General features: G+C 49.9%; 3 protein-coding genes across 4 annotated transcripts; all 3 read right to left on the bottom strand.

Annotated features, from left to right (window-relative positions):
• Positions 1–1,287: 1,287 nt before the first annotated feature.
• On the bottom strand, positions 1,288–13,425 carry BUB3 (BUB3 mitotic checkpoint protein). Its single transcript, XM_074545359.1, has 9 exons — positions 13,265–13,425; positions 12,959–13,076; positions 10,695–10,889; positions 10,123–10,192; positions 9,041–9,192; positions 6,205–6,363; positions 4,736–4,913; positions 3,598–3,814; positions 1,288–1,603 (listed from the first exon to the last, which is right to left on the bottom strand). Exons 1-9 carry the CDS (start codon positions 13,423–13,425, stop codon positions 1,594–1,596), a joined length of 1,260 nt encoding a protein of 419 aa, XP_074401460.1. The 3' UTR covers positions 1,288–1,593.
• HMX2 (H6 family homeobox 2) lies at positions 12,959–21,521 on the bottom strand. 2 transcript variants are annotated; one of them, XM_074545360.1, is made up of 4 exons: positions 20,712–21,521; positions 15,786–16,066; positions 13,571–15,102; positions 12,959–13,076 (listed from the first exon to the last, which is right to left on the bottom strand). In XM_074545360.1, exons 2-3 carry the CDS (start codon positions 16,063–16,065, stop codon positions 14,555–14,557), a joined length of 828 nt encoding a protein of 275 aa, XP_074401461.1. In that variant the 5' UTR covers position 16,066; positions 20,712–21,521; the 3' UTR covers positions 12,959–13,076; positions 13,571–14,554. The 2 variants fall into 2 exon arrangements, with proteins under 2 accessions (XP_074401461.1, XP_074401462.1); XM_074545361.1 differs by lacking the exon at positions 20,712–21,521 and adding an exon at positions 16,622–16,747.
• Positions 21,522–23,612: 2,091 nt separating this feature from the next.
• Positions 23,613–26,164, bottom strand: HMX3 (H6 family homeobox 3). The gene is made up of 2 exons (XM_074545358.1): positions 25,254–26,164; positions 23,613–25,037 (listed from the first exon to the last, which is right to left on the bottom strand). Exons 1-2 carry the CDS (start codon positions 25,567–25,569, stop codon positions 24,430–24,432), a joined length of 924 nt encoding a protein of 307 aa, XP_074401459.1. The 5' UTR covers positions 25,570–26,164; the 3' UTR covers positions 23,613–24,429.
• Between the last annotated feature and the right edge of the window lie 1,193 nt (positions 26,165–27,357).

Here is a 27,357-nt window from a genome sequence, read left to right as displayed (position 1 = left end):
GGGCTAACTCTGCCCACTGGAACATGCAGATCTCAGCATATTCACAGGTTTTTCCCCCAGTGCTCAGCACTGAGAAGTTGCACAGGTGACATCATTTCCTAGTTGTATTATGGTTTCCTTTGTCAATCAAATTAATTCCCCTAATTCTTTGTTTTGCCCTATGCTCTCTAGCTCTAATTTCACTTTGCTCCCCACAGCTCTGTACCTGTAACATCCCACTCTATCCTCTCTCCATTTCACATATTCCTTAGTCCCAGCATAAGTCTGCCTTCACTTTTATTTTTTTTTTATTTGGACACATCCTCACTTCTTTTTTCCACAAGCTTATTACTGCTTTGCTAGTCACTGACAGAAATCTTTAGCTCCCATGATTAGGCTCAAATTGACCCTCTTTAGCAAAGCCAAAATTCTAAAAATAATTAAACACCTGAACACCAAGGAGCTATGACTTTCTAAACATAAAAAATTCAACCTCTGCCCAACACCAGCCATGTAACCCTCACTGCAAAAAAGCCAATTAAAGCTGCAGGGAACAGGGGTGGTGCACAACCACCAGAACAGAGGCTGGAGACACTGTGGTGAGGACATTATTCATATTTAACTCAGGAAGATCTTCATTTTTTCCAAACCTATCAGAACCAGTTTCTATTACCAAAGAATCCACATTTAGCTCGTGACAAACTACAAAATATTCCATATACAACTCATTTAGCATGTCCACCTGGTAACAGCTCCAGTCTGTCAGAGCTCTGCACACACAGAGCTGCTTCCTCTCCATCACCACCCTCTCTGCCACGATCTGGCACCATCCCTGTTGGCAGCAAGTTTGTTTTCCTGCAGGTAATGAAGTGCTCCCACTGGCTACACTGGCACTGATAGAAGGGAAGAAGTTGGAAGCAAAGAATGAATCCAATCTCCAATCCAAAATACCCACAGCTCAATCACCTTCCTCAAGCCTCAGCTCTTCTGTCCCTCCTTACTATTCACTGTAAAATTAATATTTAAGTAGTAAGACCTGATACAAGCTACCAGGAGAGCAGTGTGAGTCTGCACTGCAAACAGAGTTGAGTGAGACAGCTTTTAGTGGTAATACTCAAAATAAAAAAAAATCTTTTTATTTCCCAGTTCATCTCACTGGAAAGAGATTAAAGATTCAGAAATTTTTCCATCAGGAAGATCTAGAACTCAATAACTCCTGCAATTTAAGGGTTTGGTCTCAACATTTGTTTCAAAATCAGTAAAGGCTGCTACACAAAGTATTTATTTTCCAAAAAAATCTATAGATATTTATTGAACAAATAAGAAAGCAGCGGAAGTTTTCATAATCAGATACTACAAAATATCTAAATTTTTTAAAAGGTTATCTACAGGATTGAAATAATTCAGCTCCAGACAGCAGATAAAGAAAATAGTTTCACTAACATTTTAAGCAGGCAAGGAATGACAGATTTAGACAAACTCCAATAAACAAACAAACAAACAAATATTTCTTAATTAAAAACAAGAGGAGTACAAAGATTGTTCACTTGTTTTAGTGGAGCCTGGTTAGGGGCAGGTGAGCATCTCTTGTAGAGAAAGAGCAGCAGCAGCAGTCTAAGTGGACCTGCAATAAATAAACAAACTCTGTTTTAGGAAGAATATTTAGAGCAATCATTAGCAGGTAGAACATTCATCATCCTAGGAAAGCAGAAAGCCAGCTTTGACTTGCACAAAACACAGAATATAAGAGTTTAATGATGAAAAAAGTGATCTTTATATAATATGGCACCATCTTGATGCACTAAGAATGCATTGTGCAGAAATAGTGACTCAAATTAACATGCAAAGAGATCCCTATGAAACTGCCATTAGTCTTCTGCCCTAAGTAACTTATTTTTAGAATAAACCAGAGATGACTCACACTACTGAACCACTCAAATATACCCATCATTCTTAGTGCCCTAAGGTTGGCACAAGCAACTTGTAAATGTCAGAAAAGCCTATAAACCTCGTTAATGTTTGCAGAAATTCATTTAAAGATAGAAACAGGTCCAAAAAGATGCCTGTCTAAATGCATTGCAATTACGTTACAATTATTTTCCAAATCCACAGATATGCTCTGTCTTTTCTCAGCTCATTACTGACTCAAACAATTTGCCCTTCTGGGATCAATTGTTTGCTAATAAATAATTGTTTACAGTCACAAAATGATATTAAGGAGTATTCTTATTAGTTTTCCTTCTACAGCCTAATAAGATTCCAAACTAGCTGATTCCCAAGAGTCTAACCTTAACCTTGCTGTGTTTAACAGCCCAGGAAATGATGAACCATCTGTTTCAGAAAATAATGGAGGGCCAAGAGGAAATATTGTTTAATTGTAGATTAACCTCCTTGTACAGCAGAATGAAGCAGCTACAGAATTAGCAACTCTAACTAGCAATGAATAAAAAAAAAAAAACCCTGAAAGTAGTTCTTACTATTAGAAAACCAACAGCAGGAAGTATTCTTTCATCAACTTTGAAAAACACAACAAAACAACTCATAAATGGATGTAACAAGTACAATTTGATTTTTAAAGAAAATTAATTATCATATTTGGATTTTTCCACTTGAGGAACTCCCAGAAATAAATACTAAAATAGTTCTGGCTTTATTTTTCTAGGAGTATCAAAATTACTTTAAAACAAGCATCTCCAAGTGAGAGATGTGGAAGTTGTACAATAATAAATATCTCATCTTTGTGGGTATAAAACAAAAGCAACAGACAAGTCACTTAAAGGAGTGGAGGGAAAGATCTTGAGGTTTTAAACCCAAAAAATTTGATCATTTATGAATCTGTTTTCACAGCCACTTTTAATAATGGAGACAACCTGAGAAGGTGTAAGACAGATTGAGTAGTAGAAGAGAAAAACCCTAGCAGTGATAAAGCACAGGAATTTGAAAATAAAGCCAACTGCTCCTGTGCCTCCATCATTAAGGGCAGCACAATTCTGCAGTGGGATGGCAATTTTTCTATGTACCATTGATGCCAAAGCAAGCTGAACAGGAATTTTTACCTCCATCAATCAGCTTGCCTCGTTTTGACAGCAACAACGCCAGAGAAGTGTGTTATCAAAGGGCTGCAGCAAACTGCAACACACAGGAACTGAGAGAGCTTTCCCTTGATTTCACACAACCCTCCCAGAACAGAATCTAAATTCACTGCTCACTCTGACAGCTGGGTGCACACTCAGCGTGACAGACTGGATATTTAAAACTTGGAATGAATGCAAACACGGTAACATTTACTCCAATAAATTATTCCTGAATTCTTCACTCAATTCCTGAAGCAATGAGCTCGCAATAACTCTACAGCTTCATATAATAGCACCTATTGAAAGAGGATAAGAGTTTGACATTCTTCTCCCACCAAACAACCAGGCACAATTTTATCCATCAGCCGTCTATCAACCTACGGATATTGAAAGCTTGGGCGAAGGAGATAACATCAAACCCAGCGCAGCTTGACAGTAGGGCTATCTCCTCCCATCAATAATACTATTCATGAATTTAGGAAAATTAATAACTCTTGGGCTGGAGGCTGGGAGAGCCTGGAGTGCAGGTGAAGCAGGCACTCACTTGGGCTTTGTCTCGGCGTCAGTGACCTGGCGGATGTAGATGCCGTCCTCGGGGTGCTCGATGTCGTCCATCTCGTACATGTAGGAGGAGGCGATGGCCAGCGTGGTGCCGTCGTTGCTGAAGGCCAGCGAGGCGATGCTGGTGGGGTAGCGGTGGAACTGGCACAGCCTCTTCTTGTTGAAGGGGTCCCAGATGTTCACAAAGCCATCAGAGCCGCCTGCCAGGCAGGGTTCCAAAGAGAAGTTGTAATTGAGGGAAAGAATAAAATTCAAGAGAAAAAAAAAGGCAACTAATCGTAATGACTTTGTGCTCTGTACTGAATGAATCAGCCCTGTGTTTTTCCTGACAATGAGCATTTCCCAAACTCCCTGTTAAAGCAGTTAACTGCAGAAAAGACTGCAATACGGTTTTATCTCACAGCACTCTAAATTCTAAGGAAGTGGTAAGGCAGAAAAACATTTCCTAAGAGAGATTCTCACTGCATCAGTTTTAAGCTGACAGTGAGACTTGTGATTACATCTGAAGCTGACAGTGAGAACTGTAATTACATCTGCATGGCACAAACACATTTTATGAAAAATCCTTTCATGAGGATCTTTTCTCCTGAGAAGCTTCAGCTTCTCCACGTTTTGCTGCTTTGGAATGTGATTTGGAGAACTGATTACCCAGCATGTGAAACTGTTTTTTCTTGATGACCAATGACACCACCTGTGTCGAGGCTGTGAGCAGTCACAAAATTCCATTCCATTCTTTTCTATTCCTTGCCAGCCTTCTGATGGAATTATTTCTTCTATTCTTTTAGAATAGTTTTAATATATCATTTTCTTTTAATATAATATATATCATAAAATAATAAATCAGCCTTCTGAAATATGGAGTCAAGATTTTCATCTCTTCTCTCATCCTGGGACTCCTGCAAACGACACCACATCTGCAAGTCCAAATACAAGCTTGTGTTTGGGGGAAAAAATATTAAGAGTTAAGAACTCTCACTGCATCAAATGATTTTAAAACCTTGCTTATGGCATGAATATAAATTTAAATGCTTAAAAAGTCAGGGTATATGAAGTAAAGGCTGATCTGTTTAGAGCAAAACTAAAGGAACTGGGACAAGTATTACAATTAATTGAGTATTTACCTGTAGCAAAGGTGTTGTGGACATTATGGAAAGAAATGGCATTCACTGGATAAATCTGCTCGATGTTATTCTCCTTCAAACGGTGACATTTGAATGCATATTTCTTCTTCTGGATTTCTGGGCTTGGATCCAAATATTCCACAGCTACACGACCTTCAATAGAGCTTAAAACATAACCCTAAAAGGAAAAAAAAAAAAATTGGAGCTACATGTTTTAGAAGTTTACAACTGGAGAAAAGACTGCAACACAATTTTATTTCATAGCCTAGTTCTAGGAAAGTGGTAAGGCTTGGAAAAAAGCTTTCTAAGAGAGATTCTCATTGCATTGTAGTTTAAAGCTGACAATGAGACTTGTAATTACTTCTGCAGGTTGAAAAACAAGCTTGTCTTTGGGGAAAAAAAAATTTCAAGAGATAAGAACACCTTGCATTTGCTCACCTATCCCCCAAGGCCTAAATATCTGAAATATGAGAGATACTCACAGGACTATTTAGTTCCAGAATTACATTACATTAAAATTAGTTCAGAGCTTTATACTAACAACTAAACACTCAAGCTGAAATAGTATTTTCAGTGAAACTTGATTACAAGTTGTGTTCACTTATCCAGTTAATTACAGTCCTGACTTGGAGCAACCTGAGATGCTTTTATTATCACTTTTGAGTTAAGTCCATAACAGATCTTTTCAGAAATAGGATTGCAATGATATCTAGCTATAACAGGGCTCTTTAAAATCCATCATACAATACAATCTGGAAGATCAGCTTGTTTTACTATAACTAGAACTGAAAATGGACAAAGCATTCATGCCAGTTCAAGAACAAGTAACTAGGTCCTGCAATTCCTGTACTATCACTCTGTACAGGGGAAAATTCCCTTACAAATTAGTTTGGCAGAGAAAGCCAATCTTCTTGCTTTCCTTGAAAAAAGAAATACCACAGACACACCACGTTAACTGGCACAGAACAGCTGCAGGAGCACCTGAATTGCACAATTCCCCCTGGATAATGGATCCAGGGCTCTGCAGTGCATGCCACAGACTCAGAGAGGAAAAAAAGAAAAATATATAAATGACATTTATGCAGTTTTAATCCTGCCTCTGTTCACAGACTGTTCAAGAACCCGGGGTTACAATGCATAAAAGCTGCTTAAGAACCACCAATTCTGGCTTTCTCTCTTCTGCTGTAACTGGGGAGGGGAAGGATTTTTTTTTTTTAATTACATGTCAGCATTGTGATTCATTAAACAGGTTATTTCTAAAAAGGAGCCAAATCTTGAGGAACAAAACAACAACACAATATGCTGGTAAATCACTGGCAAACATTGCTAAGCTGCATTAAAAGAATTAATGTTCCCCTCCCAAAGTTTGATTACAAAACACACCCCCATAGAAAAATCAACTTGAAAATCAAGCCCCATTTTCCTGAAGAATATTGGCAGAAATGTGAGTGCTGCCATTGCTGCCATACCTGTTTGTTGGGGAATGCTCTGATGCAGCGGGTCTGGTACTTGAGGCTGGATTCCCTTCGCTGCTGAACGTAGCCCATGTTCCTCAAATCCCACACCAGCACCCTCCGGCCTGCTGTCCCCACAATCAGCCTGTCCCCAGACACTGACAGGGTGTAGACCTTCCAAAAGAATATTTACAGTATTTAACACTGATATCAGCCTGGAAACCTCCTGCTTTTTGGACAGAATAAGCTGTCAGCAATGAGCACTGACACCACTGGTGACATCTCTGCAACAGAATTCCCTTCAGATCTCATTTAGAACCCAAATTTGGGACAAGCAGCAGGAATGTGCAGCTGGTTAGTGAGAACACCCTGATCCAGCATTCAAAAGCTCAAAAACTATTCCAGGCATTAAAAATACCAAAATTAAAGGCAAAAGAAAAACCCATACAAAGGAAGAGGAGGGGAAGTGCTGGATATTGGAATTAATCTTGGCTTGGTTTTGCAATCCCACTGTTAGTTCATGATCCTGCAGTTTAGTCCTACAAACCACATCACACATTTTCTTCTCTGTTTTCCTCCACCTGGTAACCAAGTATTTTCCTTTATAAACTGAATATTTTGAGTTGAGCTTAATAAAATAAATTTCCAAGAGATCATTAATGTTATTTTGTTTACTTTAATAAAACGAAGTGAATTTGAAGAGAGCAATATGCTTGACATATTAAAAAAATAAGATAATGACTTGGAATGTTAACTCTATCCCAAAACTCGGCTCAGTGGGAAATTTTGGCTTATCAAATTTCATATGAAAATATTTAGTGCATGAATTGCTGTTTCCAGCTATTTCTTGGGGTGTAGTTCATCTGTAATGTGTAAAAAAAAAAAAAAAACCAAAAACAACAAAACAAAAATACAAGAAAAAGGGAAGAGGTTCAGTCAAAAAAAGCCTGTGCCATGGAATGAATTCCACGTTGTTGATCCATAAGCAGATGGAATCCAGCTACCTACAGCTGCCTAACAAGAGCAAACAAGAATGAGCTTTTTCCAGTGATCAAATGCAGCCAAACACACAGGAAACAGACCCTGGGTACTCCTAAAATGAGGAATTAAAAGTGTAAGAGATCTGCTATCCTGCCAGAGGGAATCAGTTTGCTTTTGGCAAATGCTTGGATGATTTTATTTAGTTTCACTTTGTGGTTCTCTGATTAAGCCCAAAGCTGCTTGGTTCTGGTAACACTGCACTGAAACATCACACACAAGTTTTCTCCTCATTTGCTACAAACACATTTTGAAAAAGTTAATTTCTAATAAAAAGCTAAGCAGACAGGTGTGTATGTATACATAAAGATAAAAAAAACTTTCTTTAACCAATCCTCATCCACCCAGCATGCTTTCTTCTCTAAAATGTGATTATAGAACTCTTAAGACTGAGATTTTAAGATGGGAAAAGTCTTAAATATTCACATAATAGTTGTCCAAAATTTCTGATGATCCCAATTACTCCTAAAAAAGGTAAGAAAACTTTGAGCCAACAGTAGTTACACATTTTAACAGGATAGTTTTTTGTTATTGATGTAAAAAATCAATCCAGAAATATTCATAAACACTATATAAAATATGTTTGTGTACATATAAGGAAACAAAGGCATAAAGAACATCAAATATCTTAAATCTTCTTCACAAACTGATGTCACACCTGTACACTGAGTGTTCTTTCTCCAGCACCCAGCCATAAATCAAATGAAACCGTTGTCATGCAGTGGAGTAGGTGTACACATTCATCAAAGGCAGCATTAAAAAAATGACATAATGAACCTTGCTGAACCAATAAGCAGCTTGATTCACTGTGCCTGTCCATTAGATGGTATTCTGTCAGCAATTTATCACAGTTCTTTACATGCTACATACATCTATAAATCAAAACTAGAAATAATGCAATTACTTTATTCTGCACAAAGCTCTGGCCAGGAGTAGATGCAGCTCTGCTGGAACAAAAGTAAAGAGCTATTTAGGGGCAAAGGGAAGGTAATGATGGCTCATAATTAGGGCTTGACAATAAGATGTCACAGAGCTAAATGAAAATTTTTAAAAGGTACAGGCAAAAAAAAAAAAAAAATTCATATGTAAAATTATCCAGCAAGCCAGCCTGTGTTTAGGAGTCTCTGAAGAAAAAACAGGAATTTCTGTTAATTCTTTCTGTAAGCAGCATGAGAAGTTAACACATCATGTGGTCATTAGAAAAAAGCTGAAAATATCATCCCATTTATCTTATTTCTCTGAGTTTCCCATTAGCACAGAGGATTTCAGCTTTAGGAGAATATCCAAATTTATGAGGCATTAATACAAAACAGGAAAATCACCAACCAGGCAATTCTGTTCAATTTTTTGAACACAAGTAAAAACCAAAAATATTATTTCAAGCAACAAAAAAGATCTCCTACAGAGATATTTCTCTGTGCACATTCCAAAACAATCAGACCTTAAGACTGCCAAGGTCTGATATACCTAAAAATCTTAATATTTAAGGAAATCAAATGTGCATTTTACAATTAAACCAAGATGCTTGGTTTTCCTTCATATTTATTTTAGATTTTAAGTGGTCCAGTACAAGTACCAAGAATGGAGGAACACTGAGGAAAGCTCAAAGACCTCACCAAAAACAGCAATACAATCTGAATACCAATAGTTTAAAATTTAAAAAACATTCAATATAGTTTAAAAAACAATAAATATAACGTCACAAATTTAGCTCATAGCTTCACAAATTCAGCCCAAGGCAGTGTCCTAGTGGTGTTCCAGTCCCAGGATGAATTATTATCCCATTATTTAGCACCTGGGATGCTGCACTCACCTTTTCAGGCTGGGAGAAGGTTCCTGCATTGCAGGGAGTTCTGGGATCCCAGAGTTTGACAGTTTGGTCCCAGCTGCCAGTCACCATGACATTCACTTCTGGGCAATACTCCACACACCTGATAGGAGCATCGTGGGCACCAACAAGGTTTTCTGTAAGAAAACACAACATTTTGCAAAAGAACACCACTGCAGCACAAAGCATTTTCTGACACTCTACAGGTGCATTTCGATGCCAGAAGTCCCTGTAAGGATAGCTCAGCCTTCAGAAGTATAACTTTTGCAAAGATCAGCACTGTTACATTTAAATTTATGAGCTTGAGCTTAGGATTAAAGAATTTTAGGCAGTCACTGAGAGATCTTTAAAGATATAAAGAATCAATTGGTATCACACTAACACAGAAAGCAGCTTAAGCTTGTGTACATGAATGACAAGCAATGAGCACCTCAATAAAAATATTAAAACACTTGTAGGAAGTCAGCTATGGCAGAATTATTTGAGCTTTTTGGTACCATTACTGCACACACTGATTTGTCAAGCCCTGGTTATTGGCAGGTGCTGGTGACTGGCTGAAATTTGCTTTTCTCTTTAACACATAAAAAAGTGAGGCAAAGCAGTTCCATATTCTGCACCAACAAGGCACTGGAACTGTTAATTTCAAGCAACGTTTTCTTAGAAAAAACTACAATACAAGGCCATGACTGACAAAGCAAAAGCTCCATACATCCTCTGCCATGAAAGATCATTCTAAATACATCCAAACCACAAACCTCTGAAAAAGAAAATGCTCAGTTTAGTTTAGCTTGGCTACTTCCCCCTAACTGAGCCCCTGCAGCCTGTGGCAGGGCAGGATTATCATCAGAAAACCAATTCAATGCACCCTGCAAGCAGCCACCAAACCTTCTGGCAATGCCAAATTCTTCCAGGTTTTAGGTGGTCCTTTTTAGGGTCACTGGTTATTCTGCAGATACTTCAATATCCCCCAGCTAAAGAGCCTGAATGAAGAATGCTCTGTGCATGTAAGTACATAACCCTGAAGCTCAGCCCAGCTGCTGACAGCACTCAGAGCTCAATCTGCTCACCTTGGTCCGTGTTTAAGTCGTGCATTTTCAGTTGCAGATCCAGCCCCCCACTCCAGGCATGGGTAGGATCCTATAAAACATAAAATTTACTTTATTAAGTTTCCATGGCTGCTCTGCATCCAGCATCCTGAACTCATAACACAGGACTTGCTTTCAGGAGTTTTGGGAAGATAGGAATTCAGACACAAGTGTTGAAGTCTGATTTAAACAGACAGAAGCTTTACAAAATGTTTAAGTGCTTTGAGCAATAAGAATTTCTTTAGTTTAGAAGTAAAACAAAAATAAATTTTAAAAAGGCAGACAGAGGCTAGAATTTCCATTTCTTCATATGAAGAATTTCCATTTCTTCATATTTTAAATGACTGCCAACCTAAGTCCCATCTAGATGCAGGATAATGCTAAAACTAATTCAGAAGGGAGACACCATTTGAGTGTTGATCCACAGCACAGCATCAACCACATGACAAAACATTCAGTGAAAAAAACCACAGGTAGGCCCCTCTTTAATTTCAGGGACTGACAATTGCTCCTACTTTGTAAAATAATAATTAAAGAAGCCCTCCCACACTTACATAAAAAGCACAGTCCAGGACAGCTCCTGAATGCTGATATTTGAGTCTCATGGTGTTGGCAGGGACATCATAGAGCCGCACAGTCGTGTCCCAGGATGAAACCAGCAGAAACTGAGAAGTGTTTGGACTAAACTTCACTGATGAAATCCCATCATCTGGAGTTTGGTTGAGCTTGAACTCGTTTGATCCTGTCATCTGCAGACAATAAGGCACAGATGCAAATTTAATGACTGCAAGAACACAGGCCTAGCAAGGCAACAAGAGTGAGCCCTCTGAAAGGCAGCTTAAAACTTCACTGGATTTCACACAGAACAGGTTCAGAACACCCAAATTTCTCCAAACTCTAAAATTCCAGATGCCAATCCCTATCCAAAACCTCAATAAATGCCTTTCTCTACAGAGAGCTTTTAAATATCAAATGCAACATGAATGAACAACACAAAAATATTATGATCATTATTGTGATCTATAAGCTGAGCTATTGTTACTTACAAAAGTATTTCCCTCACTCTGCTGAGTGTGTGGCTGGGATTTTTGAAGTAAATATTTATAAGTTATTGTGAACATCAAGAAGTCACTTTTAAAAATATGTATTAGGAGAAAGGAATTGGATTTAAAAACCTCAAAAAGTGTTGGTTTGCTCCTGGATTGGTGTGACTGTCACACACTCCCAAGAATTGCAACTGGATCATCTTTTATGTAGCTCTGGGCACTGTGCAACTTTCAGACCTTTAGGCTTCCACAAGTGCTGTCAAATATGTGCAACAAAAAGCTTTAAGATTGTTTTTGTTCCACTCTTAAAATGCAAAGTCATGTTTTGTGAAGTGCTGAAATGTGGAGAACTGGGATGTGACCAGGAAAAAACATCAACAATTCAATCAAAAGGTAAATGCAGCACTCCCAATCCAGGACCAGTTTGTTGAAAACTTCCAAGGACAGCAGAAGTTATGAACTGCAAATTTCACCAGGAAAACAGCTCAGGCCTTACAAACACTCTGAAAGAAGAAAGTGCTGGTTACACATCCACAAAACAACCACCAAAACAACCACAGCCTCTTCTCAAGGTTTCTCAAGGCCTCCACAGCACATTCACCTTCTGCTAAAGGGGCAGAGCACTGAATTAGCTCAGATTTTCTGTAACTCTGTTACAATATTTGTATGCACAACTGCCAAGGTAAGAGAATAAATCAGGAATAAATCATCTCTGAGAATAAATCAGGAAACAAGGAGCAGACAGGGCAAGGGGCAAATTTAGGGCACAGTGGTTCCAGGTCAGTGCTTGTCAGCAGCTAAACAACATCAGGTTGTGCAATAAAGTGAGGAACAAACATTCCTACACTGGAGAGATTTCCTGAGTGAGAGCTTTGCTAAGACACCCTTCAAAAACACAAAAAACCACCCACTGTGTCAACATAAAGTGCTATTTCTGCTATTGAAGGATGAAGTTAAAGGGGAAAAAAACCCCTTTTAATAATAGAGAAGCTTCTTTCTGAGCCCCTTTTTTAGCCCTGCTTTGGGAACACTTGGGGAAAGAGAGCCTTGAGGTTGTGCCACACATCTTTCCATGGGAATGTTACTTGGAATTCAGCAGTACCTGCTGAGGGTGTTTCAGATGCAGGTCCAGAGACACAAAACCTAAAGGAATTCAGAACAACTGAGACAATTAAATTGGACAAGCTTATTACTGTGCCAGAAAGCTCAAATAACAAAACATGAGATTTGAGGTACAAGTTACTGTATTATTTGAGGCCTGGAACAAATTATTAACCAGCCCAAAAGCAACTCCAGGAGGCAAAGCTACTCTCACAAGAATCCTGGAAGGATGTCCCAAAGATATTTTTAATCCAGAATATGTTCATAATGTCAGAATTTAAGTATATCCTGCCTCTTACACATGGTGAAAAAAAAAAATCAGACCCACAACCAGGATTCCAAATCACAACGGTGTACCCACCTCAAACAATAAAGTCCTGGTAAAATGTTGAGGAAAAAAAACTTTTAAATATTACAGAGAAAGCACATGCTGCTGAAATGATTTTGACTTAACCACGGGGTTCAGTTTGGCAAAAATAAAAGAAATTGAAAAAAAAATTTTTAGTGAGCAAGCAAGAAATCTGTGCTTTTATAGCTCCTTTTGGCACAGGTGTCACCCAGGTGGACGGAGGAGTCGGAACAAAGTAGAACTCTCCGGTGAGAGCCTCGGGAATCCCCTCCCGCGCTTTTATTCACAAAACTCAAAGTTTTATTCACGAAACTCAAAGTACCGTTTTCATGCTGAACGAGCTCCTCCCGCTGCTCCACGGGCCGCCAAGGAAAAGCTTTCGGAGTCCGGGCAGAGCCGAGGCCTCGGTCCCTGTGAGGAGCGCCGGGATGAGGAAAACGCTGCGGGGAGGGAAGAGAGTGAAGGAAAGGCCTGGCAACCAGGCAGGGAGAGCGCCGCACCGGGGAACGAACACGCGGCCGGGAGGGAGGGTTCGGCTGTGCCCAGGGTCCCGGATCCCCGACCCCAAACCCTCAATCCCAGCCCCGAACCCCCAGTCCCGAATTCCCCGTCCCGGTCCCGGCCTCACCTCAGCCGCCACCGCCGCCGCCCGCGCGCGCGCACTGCCGCCCGCCCCCCGCGATTGGCCGGTTCGAACGCGCGTGGCGCTGCGTGCCCGACGTGCGCCGCGAGCCCGCCGCGGGGCATGCCGGGAGCTGTAGTTCGCCGCTGGCGGGGCAGTGGCACCATGAGGGGAGCGCTGCCTTCTCCCCGTCCCGGCCCGGCTGGTAACGGAGGGGCCCGGGAGATGCCCCCGGGGAAACAGCTCGGAAAGAGAGGCTGCTGCTGGGCTGCAGCGATGCGAAGGGATAAAACCCGAAATACGAGTTATTACCCCTAAAAATAGAGTCCGAAAGGCGGAGCGACAGAGCGGGGCTGTGTTCCCCGGCCCGGCTGCCGCCACGCCGGGGCTGCGGCTCAAACACCGGCTGTGGAGCGCGGGGAGCGCGTTCTCCTTCCCAGCATTGAAAAACGCCTTATTTATCCCTTCGGATATTTAATTTCTCTGGTTTTCGGGCGTTTGTTTTTCGCTGTCCTCGTTGCTGTCGCTGTTACACCCCCGGCGCCGCAGTTTAATCGCCCCTTGCCGCGGGATTTACGGGTTTGGGGTTACCCATCGAGGCCGTGTCCCGTGTGGAGCCGTCGAGGATACCCAGTGCGAGCCCGGCCCGCGGAGAGCAGGAACCAGCCCCGGTAGCACCGAGCCCATCACCGCGGCTTCCACCGAAATACTCAAAAAACAGGAAAAAAAGTCCCCGTTTAACGAAACTTTTCGGGAATTGCCCCTCATCTCCCAGCCGGGAGAAGGGCAGCGAGCCCCCGGCACGGGCGGACGGTCAGGCCCGGCTGAGATTCCCTGCAGGAAACGAGATAAGGAGCAAAACGAAACGAGATAAAGAGCAAAAATTCCGTAAAAACAAACCCTCGGCGTTACGAATCGTTTTGGCTCTCCCGTGCATCGATCCCGGGCCATTCCCGGCCCGGCTGCGGGGCACCCCCGGTCCCCCTCGGGAACACGCGACCGAGGTGGCAAATTTACAAACGAGGCTTAAAACGCTTTAATTTTTTTTTTCTTACTTTCTTTAAAAATATTTACAGATCTGAAATAACGCTTTTTTTAATTAATTTTTTTTCTTTTCAAGCGACAGGATGGCAGGAGGGGAGAGCGGGGGTGCCCCCGGCGCCCCGGGCTCTCCGTTTGCCCGTCCCTCCCATCAGTTTCGGGGCTGTGTCCCCTCCATGGGGGCGGCCCGAGAGCCCCGCACGGAGCCCCGGCCCCGCTCCCGGTGCGGTCCCGACGGGGCGGGGGGCGCGGGGCTCAGTAGTCGATCTTGTTGTAGAGGTTGTAGAGCGGTAAGGCCGAGAGGTTGCTGCCGGGGTAGTAGAGAGGGGCTGGGAAGGCGATGGACCGGGGCACCGGCACTCGCAGGAGGGAATTGTCTCTGAACACCAGCGGCATCCCCACCAGAGTCTGCGCCGAGGCGTGGGCCATGTTGGCCGCCTCCAGCTCGGCCGAGAGCTGCCGTTTCCACTTGTTCCTGCGGTTCTGGAACCAGGTCTTCACCTGGGTCTCGGTGAGCTGCAGGCTGGAGGCCAGGCAGGCCCGCTCCGAGCTGCTCAGGTAGCGCTTCATGTCGAAGGTGGACTCCAGCTGATAGACCTGCGAGCGGCTGAACACCGTGCGCGTCTTCTTCTTGGCGGCGCCGGCCTGCCGGTCCCCGCCGTCGCGCTGCCGCTCCCCGCAGGACGGCGAGGAGGGTCCCAGCGGCTTCTCCTTCTCGTCCTTACAGTCCTGCTGGGGGGGCGAGAGGAAGGGCCCCCGCTCCCCGCTGCCCGCCGCCGCCGCTCCGCTCGCCTTGGCGCTGCCTGCAACAGAGCGACAGCGCGGGGGTCGCACGGCGGCTGGCACCGGGACCCCCGACGGCCGAGACCCCCGGCCCGGAGGGAAAAAGCACCGGGGAGAGACCCCGGGCAGGCACCCGCCGCCTCTGCCCCCGGGGGAACACACAATCGACACCGGGGGAAGCCAACCCCTTCTAGGTGTCCCTGTGCCCCCGATGGATGGATAGATGGATGGATGGATGGATGGATGGATGGATGGACGGACGGACGGACGGAGAGGTGGGTGTGCGTGCCACAGTGAAAACAGCTGAGTACCAATCTTCCTATCCGACACGAGCCGGCAAATTTTGCTTTATAGCATGGCATTTCACAGACCGTTTATTCAGAAATAATGCTAAAAGCTATAAATAAATAAACACCGTTCTTCCCTCTGCCCGAGCGCTGTAATCAGAATCTAAGAAAACGAGCGTTATCCATCGCGCCGCATCCCTCGGGGAAATCAACGCCGGATGGGATGGAAAAGATTTTTTTTAAAAACCACCCAATTTTTCCTGGAATTCCTTCCTCCCCGCTTCCCCCACGGACGGCGCAAACACTCCGTGCCCCGAGAGCAGAGACGGTGCGGCGTGCTCCCGCCTCCCTCTTCCCGGCGGGGGCCGGACCCGCCGCCCTTCCCGTCCGCCCCGTCCCATCCGTGCGCTACTCACCGAGACAGGTGAAGCTGAGGGGGGGCTGGTGCTTGCGGCACGCCTCGGCGGGGCCCTGAGCCTCGGGGCAGAAGCAGCCGCGGTGCTTCCAGCTCTCCTCCGGCTCCTCGTCCTCCGAGGACAGGGACAGGGTCCGGGCGCGGGCGGGCCAGGCGGGCGCTCTGTCTGCGGCTTCTCGGGGGGGCTCGGCGCTGCCGCTGCCCAGGATGGACTGGATGGTGAAACTGGAGATGGGAGCAGCCGCCGGACAGCACTTGCTCGGCTCTTCTTTGCTGCTCATCCTGGGTTCATAAGAAAGCAGAGGAGGGAAGCCGTCGCTTTAGAGGGGCTGCGCGGGAGGGGGTGCCCCGGCAGCCTGCCGGGAGCCGTCGGTGGGGGCAGTTCCGGGGGGCGCTGGGGGCGTGCGGCGGCCGGCTCTCCCCGCGCCGAGGCAGGCGGAATGCATGCTCCTTCCCCCGCGTCCCTATTGATCTGCGGGCGCCGGGCGGCGGGGCTTCATTTGCATGGAGGTGGCCTCCGCCGCGCCAATCACGGCGGCGGCGGACACGGAAAGTTTGGAAAGCCGCGGGCTCCGGGAATGGGGAGGCACGGGGGGGTGCGCCGGAGCTGGAGGGGGGAACCCCCGGCGGGGACTCGCCGCTGTCCCCGGGGGCTAGGCTGACCCCGCGGCCCCGGAGGAGGGATGCTGGCCGCCCGCCATCCCTCCTGCCCTCCGCCTCGAGTGGGCGGCAGCGACGTGGGCTGAATGGCTCATGCCGCCCGGGGGGTGTCGGGATGAACACCTTGTGCATATCCGGGCATCTTTACCCCGCTCCTCATTAAACGAGGGAAAAAACCTGTCACGGTGTGTGTTGCCTGCTCGGCAGCGCTGGGAAACCTTCCAGAATCCGGGATTTGCGCTGCTGTGCTGCAGCCGGTGACAAATGTCCCACGAAATGCCTCCCGCGTTTGGATCCCAGGGCCTGGAAGCCGTGGGGAGCAGGGAGGGAGGGTACGTGCCGCTGCATTTCCAAATAAACTTTGTCAGCTCTCAGGGGCTCTTCCCCTCGGGCTGGGAATAAATCACAGCCGCCGCAGCTCCTGCCCTCGGAGGCGACACCCGCAGGTGGCAGCTGCTGTGTCCCGCCTGTCCCAAAGGGAACGCGGGGCCGAGGGCAAGGACCCACCAGGACCCAGCACCATCCTTAGCGCAGACGGAGCCCCAGAGGCTCCCCAGGCCGCGGTGTTGGGGCCTGGAGCCGCTTTCCCCCCGGAGGTACCCGGTGGAGACCGAGCCCCGACGGCTGCCTGGCACCGGGAGCTGGGCCGTCCCTCCCACCGCCGTGGCATCGCCCCGGGAAGGCTCAGGAAGGAGCCCCGGTAACGGGGCCAGTGTGGAAAGCACCAGCCTGGTTCCCGCATTGCCCCACGACCCCAGCCCCGGGCAGACCCTGCCGCCCTCTCCGCCTCCATTTCCCCGCTGCCCCCTCTCCAAAGGGATGCACTCCCTCCCTGGGCCCTCCTCCCTGCGGACACCCGTGTCCGTGGGTCGGGCTGCCCCCGAGCCCGCCGCCATCCCCGGCCGGGGAGGCTCCCGCGGAGGGGAGCGAGTGGGAAGCGCTGCTGCAGCTCGGAAATCCTGCTGGTTTTGGTCGCATCCGTGTCCAGGTGCAATGTCCTTGGCCTTGGCACCGCGTTTTTAACCCCGGGTTGCCCGAGCGGGGTGGGGCGGGGGTCTCTGCGAGCTCCAGCTGTTGATTCCCTCTCTCCAGAAATATACCCCCCCCATCCAAAAATTAAAAAAAAAAAAAAAAAAAAAAAAAAAAAGAAAAAGGAAAATCAAATAGAGGAAAGCAAAGAATGAGATGGAAATATACAAATCAATAGAGACAAATGTCAAGACGTTTTAAAATGACATTTTCATTAACTCCGAGTCACCATATTATGTCCGGTATATTGAATAAAGTACTTATAATATAATTAGGTATAGCGAGATGACGACTGTTACCCAGACCAGCGGCATAATCTTTAACTACTTAACTACTTGATAGACTCATTAATGGACTAATTGATTAGGAAAAGTGTTCCAGCTCCTCCTCTCCCTCTGAGGGGCAGGTGCTGTCCTGTTTTACCACATTAACCTTTTCAGTGCTTTTCAACAGGGTCGCGACACATTACAAATGGTCAGCTTTAATCATGATGTCAGCTCATTAACCCGGAAAGACCCCGCACTGAAATACAATTTAAGAAATCGTCCTTCATCCCGCTCTGCCGCCCCGGCTGGCCCCGCACCCAGACCCCACACCCCTCCCGGGGCCAAAAGCCGTCCTGGGGACCTGCCCGAGCTGGGAGAGTCCCCGAGCGCTGCCATCCCTCGGCTCCTGCGCGGGGACGGGCCCGGAGCAGCGAGGGAAGGCGACACAGGGGACATCCCCCGACGTGACACTGCGGTGGCACCGCTGCCTCCAGCTGCCACCCACGGCAGCCCCGTCCCTTCGAATGCCACCAGCACAGCGCGGCCCTGGCACAGCGCGGCCCTGGCACTGCCCTCCCTTCCCCACGGAGCGCGTCCCGTCCGTGGGAGCCGCGCGAGTGGCGGCGGCCGGGCCGAGGGGACGCTCCGGAGTTTGGATGCTGGGCGGGCCGGGAGGGAGAAGCGCTGCGGGCAGCTCGGAAACCTCCAGAGTTTCCCTAAATGAGTAAAACTTTCCCCGAAATGAGTATTTAAGCCAAACTTGGGAAGCGGCCGCTCCGCTCGGGAGGGAGGGAAGCCAAGCGGGTTCTGCGGGATGCCGCGTTCGGGAAGGGAGGAACGGCGGCTCGGAGCGGCCCAGCCGCGCTCTCATTAGCATCTGATCAAATATTCATCAGGGCAGGGGCTGCGGGCAGCGGGAAGGGTTTTGCGAGGGGTGACCCGCAGCTCCGTCCCGTCGGGGCAGCGATGATCAAACGGCGCGGCAAAGATAAACTTTGAAAGACAGAGCGAACGCTTAAAGTTTAGATCTCCAGATTATTACAATGCTCGATATTAAAGTGGCCCTGAGCAAGCTTTCAAAGGGAGCCTAATAAAAATTGATCTCCGCTGCTTTTGCAGCACTCGGAAAATAGGCTTGTTGAGCGGCCGTAATATCGGGAGAAGGTTCCCTCTGAAATGACAGATGAAGTCATAAACAAGTTTGATCTTGGAATCAAGCTTCGATAAATATTAAACACAGTCCCCTTTACACGTGTGGATTATGATATATGGCGCGTCCAAACTTTAAAATAAGGAAATACCAGAGAAAATGATCTCAATAAATTTTCTAAGTATAAACGTTGATTATGTTTCGATTTTCATTCAAGAGCCTCTGCTGCTCGTTTTTTGGTGCAAATGACATCTCGCAATAGGCTTTTGGGGAAAAGGGCTCCCTATTTGAAAAAGAGAGCCCTAGAGGTGTACAATTTATGTAATCTGTGGCTGGAAAATGAATCGTGTAATTTATTGGAAAACAGAAAGTCATGAAGATTGGATCAGCATAGCCTATCCAAGGCCCCCTATCCATCAAGTTCCAATTAACAACCTAACCAGAGAGCTTTAATGTGTTTCCAATCTAGTGGCCTGATAGACTCATCAATTCCTCTGGGAGAAATTAAGAAAATCGACCGCCCCTTGGCGTTGTAGTGTCATTCCTTTCTGCAACTATATGTCAAATTAAAAACACAATTAAAATTTAAACTGTTTCAATCAGAGGGTGCCCTGCAACCTATGTTTCACTTAATAGAACTTTGATGAAAATCTGATGGTTCCACTCTATCATGAAGGCGAATAGAGCTGAGGAGAGCAAGAGATTCTTTATATTTATTTAAAATACCGGAGCTCAGGAGAGCCGAGACCAGGTGACCAAACCTGGGGGAAGCGGAGGTTTCATTCCCCGGCAGTGACCGGCGGGGCCGCTCCGCGCTGCGCTGGGCGACACGCGTGTCCCCGCGGGGGCACAGCTGCCCCACGGCCCCTTCCAGCCCCCTTCCACGGAGTTTGAAATCGCTCTGATCGAGGGGATTGGCTGATTTGGGCGCTAAAATACGCACGGGTAGCTCGGCAGAGCCACCAAGGCCCCGGGCGCGGGCTGCGCTCCCCGCCGTGCCCCCGCGCCCCTGGGGGCTGCCCGCAGGATCCGCGTCCCCTTCACTTGATATTCATCTAAACAGCTCCAGAAGTGTCCTCTGGGCAGCTCTGGGGGCTTCCCGGGGCTGTGATCCCGAGAGAGGTTTTATCTCGGCTCGGTGCGGTGCGGAGCGAGGGAGGCTCGGGCGAGCCGCTCCCCGCACGCAGGGCGCACTCACACCGCTCCCTTCCCTCCTACATAAACGCTTCCTAATTTTTCCTTATTTTTGAGGTGATTCTGACCCCTCAAACCACGCTTTCGGGTAGGTGAAAGTCCGCGGGGACGGCGGGGACAGGTCCCACCGGCCGGTCCCCAATCATATGGGAGCGACGAGAGAATAATTTGGATGCGGGAGAACAAACCAAGGTCATCAACACCGCCGAAAGAGCGCAGGAACAATAGATTCATTTGAAACAATATTTTACAGACGTTTTACGATCAATATGAACTGAAGCATTATGCTGTACCAATCTGTTAATGCTCTTAATGGTCTTCTCATTCCGTTAGCACACTATGCCAAGTCGATAGAGTAAAGTGATTATTACAGAGACACTTGCAGCATATTTGGAAAAAAAAAAAACCCTGAAACCCAAACCCACAGGGTTTTCCACCACTGTTTTAAAGCGGGTTTGTTCCCTCGGAGCGGCTCCGCGTGTCCCCACCTCTGCCGCCCGTTCTGCACGTCGCAGACACCGACAGCAGAATCAAACATTTCCCACCGACCTGTACCAGAAAATTTGAAAGTATTCGGCTAAAAAATAAAAAGAATTTATCAATAATAATTAGGATAAAAAATACCAACCTCCCAAAGTGGGTCGCCGGGAGCGTGCGGCTGCTGGAGGGGCCGGACCGCTCCTGCCGCAGCCTCCGCAAGGCAAAACTCTTCTGAATCCCCAAATCTGGTGGCCGGGAAGTTTATATCTTTCCCCCCGCTGTTTGCTATACACAGCAACCCCCTATTTACTACCAAATAAAAGAAATACATGTGTGTTTCGACCACAAACAGGCGAGCTAGTTCTGTTCAGCCCTGCTCAAAACAGTGGCCGAGAAGAACCGCGTTATCTCTCCAATTGCAAACAAAGGCAGAGATTTGCCGAGCGCGACTGCAGCAGTAAACACGAGTGGCCACGGAGTTGCCAACAGCCGAGAAGATCGAAGCAACTTTCTTTGAATCGCCCCCACCTCCCCGACAGAGAGTTTTTGTTTCTGTAAAGATGATTTTCCTTCCACCACTCAAAGCGATTGCTTACACTCCATCCCAGAGTGATGCGGGATCTCCAGAAAGTTTAAGCAGGGCCAGAGGTGCGGGAGGAGGGGGTGGGGGTTCCCTTGGCAGCCTGTCCCGCTCCTGTCCCGTTCCTGTCCCGCTCCTGTCCCGTTCCTGTCCCGCTCCAGGCCGCCGCTCCCCGCCCCAAGCCCAGTGGGGAGAGCCGGGGCTGGCGGAGCCCTCGCTGCTTCTCCTCGCAGGGAGAAACGGAACCTTCCGCTTCGCGTTTTTCTGGATCCTTGAGGGATAGGACGGAGTTTGGGGACACCTCCTGAAGGCTTGAGAAAAGCCTGAGCGCCGGGCTGGGCTCGCTGCGGATGCGGGCGAAAGGAGCATCCCGCTATCCCGCTCCGAGCCATCCCTCCCGGCCGGGCTGTGGGGAGCTCCGCTTGAGGGGCTCGGGGTTCGGGGGGCAGCGAACCGGGCTCACCGACCCTCGGCCCCCGCCAGCCTCACCGCCAGCTCTCACAGCATCCGCCTGCTGTCGATCCCGCCGTGTGCAAGCGGGAAGCAGAAAAGCTGGGATCTGCTTAGAATGCTTAGTTTATTTTTTTTTTCCCTCTCCTTAATAATAAATTTAAAAAATCCTGCTGAGCCCCATCAACCCCACCAAGACCACGATTCCCCCGGGAAATGCCCGTGACAGTTCCGGGACGGGCACGGGGGCCGCCCGCTGCCCGCACCCGCGCAAAGGCCGCGCTGCGGAACCGGGGCCGCGCTGCTTCCATCGGCTCCTTCCTGTGCTGGGAAAGGGCCAGGAGGGTCGGGAATCGTTTTCTGAGCGCTGACCAGAAATAAATGAGCTTTTTTTCCTTGCCGTTTGATAACATCGTGCTGCCGCGCTGTAAAATGGAAAGACGTATTTACTATGACAACAATATTTTTAATGGGCTGCAAGCGACTTGTCCCAAAGTTGGTACTGCAAACAGCAAAGGCATCGCTCTGTTTGTAGGCGACACAGCCAGCACCGAGTTTTGACCCCGAAACTCTGTTTATTTTTCATTTACGACCCATTGCCAGGGTTTTTATCCCAAACGAAAAGAAACCGCAGGATTATCTTTTCGCAACGCTGAGTTTTATTTTGATTTCTTTGGCCCCAAATCCTGCCCTCGGCGCTATCAACACGTCGATTCGGGCCAATCTGCGGCAAGCGGAGAGCGATCCTATCTCCAAATAAACGCTGCCGGGGCTTGGAACACGCGTGACGGCCGCGGCCGTGGGCACAGGGCTGGGGCACGGTGGGGCAGGAGGAGGCACCGGGGGGCGCAGGGGAAGGGGCGCCGGGAGTTCAGGGGAAGCCCTCGGGGAGAGGCGGCGCTCCCGTGGGCAGGGACCCCCCCGCTGCCCCCTCCCAGCCCTGCGAGCCTCGCTCGGGGCGAGCCGGGCACCGTGAGCCCCGGGGCTGCACCAAGGCAGGCTTCCCATCCCTTCCTTCTGCCCATCCCTTCCTTCTGCCCATCCCGTTCCCGCTGCCCATCCCCATCCTTCTGCCCATCCCTTCCCTCTGCCCATCCCTTCCTTCTGCCCATCCCGTTCCCTCTGCCCATCCCCGTCCCTCTGCCCATCCCTTCCCTCTGCATCCCCGCTCCAAACAGAAAACCCCAGCAGGATCGGCTCCGTGCCCACCCGCAGCCCCTCAGCTCGCACACAACCTTTGACTTATTTTGTTATTCTCACTTTTTTTTTCCCCCCCATGTTGTTGTTTATTTATCTACTTTTTTAATTATTATTTTCTTTTCCGCCAGAAAACACACTTTAAAAATGATAAGGAACGGGTTTTATTGATTTTTTTTTTTTTTTTTGCACCACAACATTAAGTTTATAACAATATAGGCTGTTTTAAAAATAGGACCGATCCCTAACAGAAAGCGAGAGGGCAGGGGGTACAACCGAAATTGGAAAACAAAATTTAAAATCGAACAAAGAAAAGAAACCAACTAACCCAAACCCTTGGGAAGACAGCAAACAATTGTCAGACAACAGGTGAGCAGACACTAAGACAGAGAGAGACTAGAGGTGTCCACTCCTCACTTGATTTCTGCCTATTAAAATCCACTTACTCAATGGACTTTAGAAGAAAACTGTACATCATATCAAATAAATTAAAATTCCCCTAAAGTTGATTGTCCTTCACTTAAAGCGCCCAGCTCACCGAATCTCCCTTATTTATTCGCATAAGCCGGGCCGATGCTAATTCCCATGCCCTGCTCCTCTCTTCTCACTTTCCTTCGCTTTTAAATCTTTTTTATTTCATTTTGCACAACATGAAGAAACGCAATTTTACAATGCTAAAAACCCTTTCCTCACCATTCAAATAAAAGCAGTGCTTTAAGAATCATCGTACAATATTGCACAGTTCAAAAGTACAATAATATTAATAATAATAATAATAATTAGTATTACAAAAGAAAGCAAAAGGGCACAGATTTTTTTCCCCCCCCCCAGATACCGAAATAACTTTACAAGGAAAAAAAACCTGAAACAACCCGACAACTAGGAAAACAAGAATTATAAACAAGAATTAAAAATGTCTAAGTAAACGATAATAAATAAGGGTCACTCAAAGCGTGCGAGTGTATTTAACCGTTCACTTTGAGGCTGTATTTCTTGCTCGTGAAAGTCTCATGGCAGAAACCGAAAAGTACAAAACGTGGGCAAGCAAAGAGGCAAAGCTCTGCTTAAATGAAAAGCCGTGGTCGATGAAGTTTGAGTCATGACAGGATCAGGAGCCTGAACAATTACTTGGAGGCAGAAGGAGAGATCCGAAAGGAACAGAAATTCAGCTTCCCGTTAGCGTTTGGCAAATCTCGAGGAGTGGCCTGGGACCATTCGTTTTATTTTATTACTATCCTTTTTTTCCCCATTTTTTTCTTTTTTCTTTTTTTTTTTCCTTTTCTTTCCTTTTTTTTTTTTTTATACAAAAATAAAACTAAAGCCACAGAGAGAGAGAGAGAGAGACCATCGCGGTTTTCATCCACGTTTACAAAAGGTGTGACAACTCCAGGGTTCTCTACAAGTCCCCGCTTTCATTCTCCTCATTTTCGTTTCCCTTCCCCCCACATTTTTAATCTCTTTTTTTAATTTTTTTTTTTTGTTTTCCTCCTAAATTTCCGCGACTTTCCTCCTAGCCCCACCCGCCGAGGGGTCCCCCCAGCCCCGCACTCGTGTCCCCCGGCCGGGTGCCCCGCACGGGGGGCTGCAGTACTTACAGGCGGCCGGGTGCCTTGCGCGCCTCTCCGCGCCCCTCCCGGGCTCACACGGGCCGCAGCAGCGGCACGGAGGTGACCACGGGGTGCGAGTAATAGACGGGGTGAGGGAAGGTGAGCAGGGGCTGCGTGCCGGGGGCTCCGCCGCCCCCCGCGCCCCCCTCCGCGCCCGAGTTCTCGTGGTAGAGGATGGGGACGCGCACGATGCGCTGCGCGGCCGCGTGGCTCAGGTTGGCCGCCTCCAGCTCGGCCGCCAGCTGCCGCTTCCACTTGTTGCGGCGGTTCTGGAACCAAATCTTCACCTGGGTCTCTGTCAGGTGCAGCGAGGCGGCCAGGCCGGCGCGCTCCGAGCTGCTCAGGTAGCGCTTCATGTCGAAGGTGGACTCCAGCTGGAAGACCTGCGAGCGGCTGAACACCGTGCGCGTCTTCTTCTTGCGGCACGGCTTCTTCTCGGGGCTCTCCTCCCGCTTCTTCCAGTCCTCCGCGCCTCCCTCCTTCTTGGCCTCCTCCGAGTCGCTCTCCTCCAGGACGATCTCGTCGGGGCTTTTGGAGTCCAGCTCCTTCTGCTCCCCCTCCGCCTTCAGCAGCGGCTCCGGGGAGTCCCGGTCGGTGCCCGAGGCGGGGGACGAGTCCCTCAGCAGCGATTTCTCTGCGGCTGGATGGGGAAGGACGAAGCGGGGCGTGAAGAGCGGGGACACGAGGGACACAAAGAGACACCTTCACCCCCCAGGCCCCGCGTCCCGTTCGGGGGGAACGGGACGAGCCGGCCGGATCCCCGCGCCACCCCCCGCCCCGCCGCCCCCGGGCCCCGCCGCCCCGCCGGGGAGGGACGGAGGGAAGGAAGGAGCGATGGAAGTTGTGGGGACGGTACCTTCCGTGCGGGGCAGGTGCGCTCCGGCCGGCGTCAGGGCGTAGGGGTACCACCAGGTCTGGGCGCGCTCCAGGCAGTGCGCGCTCAGGGCGAAGCGCGGCGCCGGGATCTCGAAGCGGGGAAAGGCGAGGTCGCCCACCTGCGAGAGGGCGAAGCCGGCGCCGTCCACCGCCGCCTTGCCCGAGGGGGCGAACAGCGCCCGCGGCTGCTTGGGGGGCGCCTTGGGGGGGCCGCCGTTGAGCAGGTTCTTGATGTAGAAGGACTCCTTGGGGGGAGGCGGAGGGGCGCTGGACGGCTCCTGCCCGGTCTCCGGCATCCTCCGCTGCCCGCCCGGCTCCTGGCCGCCGCTGGCCCCGCAGCCCGCGCCCGGCGCGCAGGTGGCGGCTCCCGGCGGCGCGGGGGACAGGCGCAGCGGGGCGGCGTGGGAGCGCGGCGGCGGGGCCGGCCGGGGGCCCCTCGCATGGGGGGGCGGCAGCGCGGGGGGCCGGGGGGACCCGCGCAGCCCGCGGCACCGGGGCGCTGCTGCGGGCAGGCGGAGAGCCGGGGTCGTCGCTGCCGCCGCCGCCGCCGCCTCCCGCCGCCGCTGCTGCTGCGTCAACCTGACGCCGGATGCTAATGATGAAATCAAAATGTCATCCCCGTTCCGCGCGGGGAGCACGCGGCGATTGGGCACGCACAAAGGCGAATGGGATCAGGCGGGAGGCGGCGGGAGGAGAGCGCTCCGCGCAGCCCCTGCTCGCCGCGGCCCCGGCCCCCCCGCCCGACGCGCCGCCGTGCCCGGAGGCGGCGACCGCCCGCCCGCCCGTCCGTGGCGTTTGCGGAGTCCAATTAGGCAGCGAGCGGGGCCGGGCCGGCGGCACAAAGGGAGCGGCGCGGCGGGAGCGGCGGCGGGCGAATGGCACGGGCCGCGCCGCTCCTGCCTCAAAACCGCCCCCGCCCCGCCGCGCCGCCCCCCGCGCCCCCGCCCCGCGCCGCCGGCAACAAAAGCCGCCCGCGGCCAGGGCGGGGGAGCGGGCCGGGCCGGGCCCCGCCGGGATACCGGGCACCGGGCAGGCTCCGGCTGCAATGCGCTCCGCTCCGTTCCGCTCCGCTCCGTTCCGCTCCGTTCCGCCGCGGGGCAGAAACGACTGAGCGGGCGGCTGCGGGGCAGGGGCGCCGGGACAGCTCTGCCCCGACGGTGCCGGTGCCCCCCGCGCCGCGGGCAGCCCTGCCGCCTCCCCGGGGCCGCCGGGACACGTCGAGCCCGCGGCGGAGCGGCGACAACGGGCACGGCCCGGGCCCGCCGCTGGTGGGATCAGGGCACGAGGCGGCGGGATTCGTTCCTGCCCCAATCCCCGGATTTGTTCCTGCCCTGCTCCTGGGCTTCGAGTTCCGGGCGCTCCTGGGGTTCGGTTATGGGGCGCTCCCGGGATCGATCCCTACCGCTTTCGGGATGCGAACACGGTGCTTCTGGGATCCATCCCTGCCGCTCTGCGTGTTCGGGCACCGGGCGATCCCGGGATCCATCCCTGCCCCGTTCCCGGGATCCATCCCTGCCCCGTTCCCAGTTCCATTCCTGCCCCCAGTTCCATTCCTGCCCTGTTCCCAGATTCGTCCCCGCTCTTCCTGGTTCCATCTCTGCCCCGCTCGCTGATCCATCTCCACTGTTCCCGGCTCCATCCCTGCCCCGTTCCCGGCTCCAACACTGCCCCGTTCCCGGCTCCATTTCTGCCCCGTTCCCAGTTCCATCCCCGCTGTTCCCGGGATCCATCCCTGCCCCATTCCCGGTTCTATGCCTGCCCCGTTCCCGGCTCCATCCCTGCCCCGGTCCCGGTTCCGTCCCCGCTGCTGCCGGGGTCCGGGCGCAGGGCGCCCCCTGGCGGGCCCGGAGCGCTCCCCGCACCTCCCGGGACACCGGGAACCGTGACGGGAGCCCCGGTAGGGCCGGAATACCGCGTACTGCCCGCCCGTACCCGGGGAGGGAAGGAAAAGGAAAAGGAAAAGGAAAAGGAAAAGGAAAAGGAAAAGGAAAAGGAAGGGAAGGGAAGGGAAGGGAAGGGAAGGGAAGGGAAGGGAAGGGAAGGGAAGGGAAGGGAAGGGAAGGGAAGGGAAGGGAAGGGAAGGG

This window comes from Zonotrichia albicollis, chromosome 7, assembly GCF_047830755.1.
Source record: "Zonotrichia albicollis isolate bZonAlb1 chromosome 7, bZonAlb1.hap1, whole genome shotgun sequence".
NCBI lineage: Eukaryota > Metazoa > Chordata > Aves > Passeriformes > Passerellidae > Zonotrichia > Zonotrichia albicollis.
The sequence above is the reverse complement of the archived record's forward strand: the minus strand, read 5'-3'. Positions and strand labels throughout refer to the sequence as shown.

Excerpts from the sequence above, each read along its gene's own strand:
- BUB3 (XM_074545359.1), bottom strand. The coding sequence starts at position 13,425 with ATGGTGCCACTGCCCCGCCAGCGGCGAACTACAGCTCCCGGCATGCCC. Across the intron at positions 13,077-13,264 it reads CGGCGGCGGTGGCGGCTGAG|CGTTTTCCTCATCCCGGCGC; the intron begins GTGAGGCCGGGA and ends CCCTCCCCGCAG. Across the intron at positions 4,914-6,204 it reads GAGCATTCCCCAACAAACAG|GGTTATGTTTTAAGCTCTAT; the intron begins GTATGGCAGCAA and ends TTTTCCTTTTAG.
- HMX2 (XM_074545360.1), bottom strand. The coding sequence starts at position 16,065 with ATGAGCAGCAAAGAAGAGCCGAGCAAGTGCTGTCCGGCGGCTGCTCCC. Across the intron at positions 15,103-15,785 it reads CCTCAGCTTCACCTGTCTCG|GCAGCGCCAAGGCGAGCGGA; the intron begins GTGAGTAGCGCA and ends GCTCTGTTGCAG.
- HMX3 (XM_074545358.1), bottom strand. The coding sequence starts at position 25,569 with ATGCCGGAGACCGGGCAGGAGCCGTCCAGCGCCCCTCCGCCTCCCCCC. Across the intron at positions 25,038-25,253 it reads GCACCTGCCCCGCACGGAAG|CCGCAGAGAAATCGCTGCTG; the intron begins GTACCGTCCCCA and ends TTCCCCATCCAG.